Below are 3,804 nucleotides of genomic sequence, written 5' to 3' on the forward strand. Positions count from 1 at the left end.
ATGGATTAAGAGATGGTATATGACCAACCCATCGAACTGACATGATCAAAGGGCATTCCCCTCCTCATTCGATCTTTTATTATTATCATCAAGGCGGCGTGTAACTAAGCACACCGGACAAAATGCATTGAAGCATTTCGTTCATCCTTACGCCCTGTGTTCAAATTCCGCCGAAGTCAACTTTGCCTTTTATTCTTTTGGGGTCGATAAAATTGGTACCAGTTACACACTGGGGTCGATGTAATCGACTTAATCCCTTTCCCCAAATCTGAGGCCTTGTGCTTCCAGTAGAAAAGATTATTATTAGGGCGGCGTGTAACTAAGCACACCGGACAACATGCATTGCAGTATTACGTCCGTCTTTACGCTCTGAGTTCAAATTCCACCGAGGTCGACTTTGCCTTTCATCTTTTTGGGTTCGATAAATTAAGTACCAGTCTGGGGTCGATGTGATCGACTATTCCCCTTCCCATAAATTCCATGCCTTGTGCCTATAGTAGAAAAGATCATCATTATTATTATTATTAAAGCGTCAAGCGGGCAGAATCATTAGTGTGCCGGACAAAATGCTTAGCGGAGTTTCGTTCCTCTTTATGTCGTGTGTTCAAATTCCAACGAAATCGATTTTACCTTTTGTCCTTTTGGAAGTCAATAAAATAATACCAGTTGAGCACTGAGACCAACGTAATCAAATTATTCCCTCCCCTGAAGTTTCAGGCCTTGTGCATAGATTATAAAGAAATCTTCTAACCTGTTCCGAAATTGGAAAACTGTGGTAAACTGGCAGGATAATAAGCACGCCGGATGAAGTGCTTTGTAGCATTTCGTCCGTCTTTAAGTTCTGAGTTCAAATTCTGCCGAAGCCGACTTTGTCTTTCGTCCTTTCTGGGTCGATTAAATAAATACCAGTTGAGCATTAGAGCCGATGTAATCGACTAAACCTCTCTCTCTCTCTCTCTCTCTCTCTCTCTCTCTCTCTCTCCAAAATTTCCGGTCTACCACTAAAATTTGAAGCCGATGTTACAAGACATTTTGGCCGTCTTAATATTCTGAGTTTCAATTTTGCTGAGGTTGACTTTGCCTCTCAACCGTTCGGGGATTGATAAAATAAGTATCAGTTGAACACTCGAATCGATGTAATCGACTTACGCACACACCCGAAATTCCTGACTCTTGTTCAAAAATTGGAAACAAATTTAGCTAAGGCAGCGAGCTGGCAAAATCGTTAGCACGCCGGGCGAAATGCTTAGAGACATTTCGCCTGTCTACGTTCTGAGTTCAGATTCTAACGAAGTCAAATTCACCTTTTATCCTTTCGGAGTCAATAAAATAAATACCAGTTGAAATCTGAGGTCGATATCCTCGACTTACCCTTTCTCTGAACTTGCTGCCACTCTACCAGAATTTGAAATCAACATACGACACCCGGAATGTTGGTGGTCATTCGACCATCCAGGTGATTTAAAAAAGACACTATATTCTTTATTACTTGAAACCTTCCCGCTAATTGTCATGGTGAACAGGTTAACAAGCTATCTGGGAAATAGAAAGCTTCCGACGTCAAACCAGTGTCTTACCATTTTTTTTTTGTTTTTTTTTTTGCAACCTCGTTACCATTCGTTCCAATTTTGGTAGAATGTCTGATAACGATCTAAACAGATGCCGTAGTTGTGTTGTTGTTTTTGTGAGTAAATACATGCATGTTTAATGTTCTCTTTCGGAAGCATTCGTCCACAGTTATACACCTGCCATGTACAGACGCACATGCACGCACACATACGCATACCCATACAGGCATACACACGCGCATGCACGAATGCATACGCGCGCACACACACACACACACACACACACACACACACATGTATAACCGTTTGTATATTACACACACTCGTTGATAGCAACTCAGTTCTAAGTTGTCTGCTTAAAGAGGGATTCAACACGTTTCTAATTACAACCATTATCCAGCTTACACAGACACACATACACAGACACACACACACACACGCACGTGTGTGCGCGTTTGTATTTCATTACGTCACCCATGTCTCCTGTCGTACTCTTTGAATGTTACTCATCTTACTTTCAACTCCACCCCTCCTCCTACTTGTTCCACTATTTGTTTCTCTCTCTCTCTCACTCTCTCTCTTCGTGATATCTGCCATGCTTTTTCTCTCTCTTTCTCTCTATCTCTCTCTCACTTCTCTGTCTGTCACCTTATTCATTTATTTCTCTCTTTCATCTCTTTCCTTCCACCTGCCACCCTTTCACTCTTTTCCTTTTTCCTTTCTCCTCTTAAATTCCATTTTACTGCTCTCTTTTCCTCACTACTATTACATCACTGTCCTTGCTCACTCTCTCCATTTCCAAACCTTTAAAATCACGCTATAGCGAATCACACACACGCACGCACACAGATATTCTTCCTACGAGCCATCACATCATCACACAACAAATACTCATCCATCCATGTTCCCTTTAGGTTACTACCAATTATTGCACATTAAATGACAGAGTTTAGTGTAATACACGCCAAATTATATATCATTATCATTGTGTGTCTCCGCCTTACCAGCATCACCATACATCGTCAACAAATGCTAACAACAACAACAATCATCCATTTGACCGAAAATAAAAGGAGAAAAAATAAAAAGCAGCGACAAAACCCCTCCGTATCAAACTTCACAATAAGACCACCTTGATGCCCCCCTCAGGCAAAACTGCAGCATTAATACCCCAAGCTTTGCAGATCTCTAAATTTGTTTTGTTTCAAACTGGCATAATAACATCGACAAAGCTTTCATCTGTTTGCTAATGGAATTCTATGCCTGGCAATACCTGCCGCTTTATATTATTTTTATTTATATTTTATTTCATTCTGTTTCTTCTTATATTTAGGCTGATTAATAGCATTCTTTCTGTATTTCTCTTATTTCTCTACTCCATTTTCATTTCCTCCCCCTGCATACAATACCCTACAGACAGCACATAACACACCACATCTAGAACAACACCCCTCACCCCAAACAGCACAGCACCTCTCACACACCGCCACAATCAGTTCACAACCACCACACAGACATAACACAACCATCAACATTACTAACACCAGTGCTATTCTTTTAGTTTGCTTTCAACTAATACACAATACGCCACTCCGACTCCTAATAAAACAAAAGCATTAAGCTGAAAAACAAAACAAAACAGGAAATATCGTCGAATTGCTTGGGCATAGCTTTTTAATTATTTTATTTCTGGGTCTCAAGTTGTTTCTGATGAAACAAACTGAGGATCAAAAACGAGAGTACTAGCTGCAGTTTTTTAGAAATGGGGTCACGCTCCACAAACTCTTTTTCAAACACTCGTCCCTTGTCATTTACTAAAGGGTGTTCAGGATAAATCTGATGACATTTTATGTCTCCTTTCTTTTTTCAGAAACCGCTTGATGCATTGGTGAATAGTTATTATGCACTTCAACGCCGTTGGATATATTTGTAATTGACAAAAAGTTAGCTTACATGGAGGCCTGAAATCTGGTACCCGGCTAGAGATTTCAGGGTAGAGGGTAAGTCGATTACATCAACCCCAGTGCTCAACTGGTACTTATTTTATCGACTCCGAAGGGATGAAAAGCAAAGTGGACCTCGGCGGAATTTGAACTTAGAACGCAGTGACGAGCGAAATGCTGCCAAGGAACTTGCCCGATGTGCTGATGATTCTGCCAGCGCGATGCTTTAAGCCATCTGAATATTCGAAAAGAATTACCTATATCATGATAATTCGCATCGGATATCAAAATGC

General features: G+C 40.6%; 1 protein-coding gene across 1 annotated transcript in view; it reads left to right on the top strand.

Annotated features, from left to right (window-relative positions):
• LOC106877811 (uncharacterized) overlaps positions 1-2,906 on the top strand; it is a 38,550-nt gene extending 35,644 nt beyond the window's left edge. The window contains exon 3 of the mRNA XM_089343191.1: positions 2,902-2,906. Coding sequence (XP_089199317.1) covers positions 2,902-2,906 — 5 coding nt within the window. The remainder of the gene's footprint in view (positions 1-2,901) is intronic.
• Positions 2,907-3,804: the final 898 nt, after the last annotated feature.

Source organism: Octopus bimaculoides, chromosome 27 (assembly GCF_046866305.1).
Source record: "Octopus bimaculoides isolate indiv1 chromosome 27, ASM4686630v1, whole genome shotgun sequence".
Classification (NCBI taxonomy): Eukaryota; Metazoa; Mollusca; class Cephalopoda; order Octopoda; family Octopodidae; genus Octopus; species Octopus bimaculoides.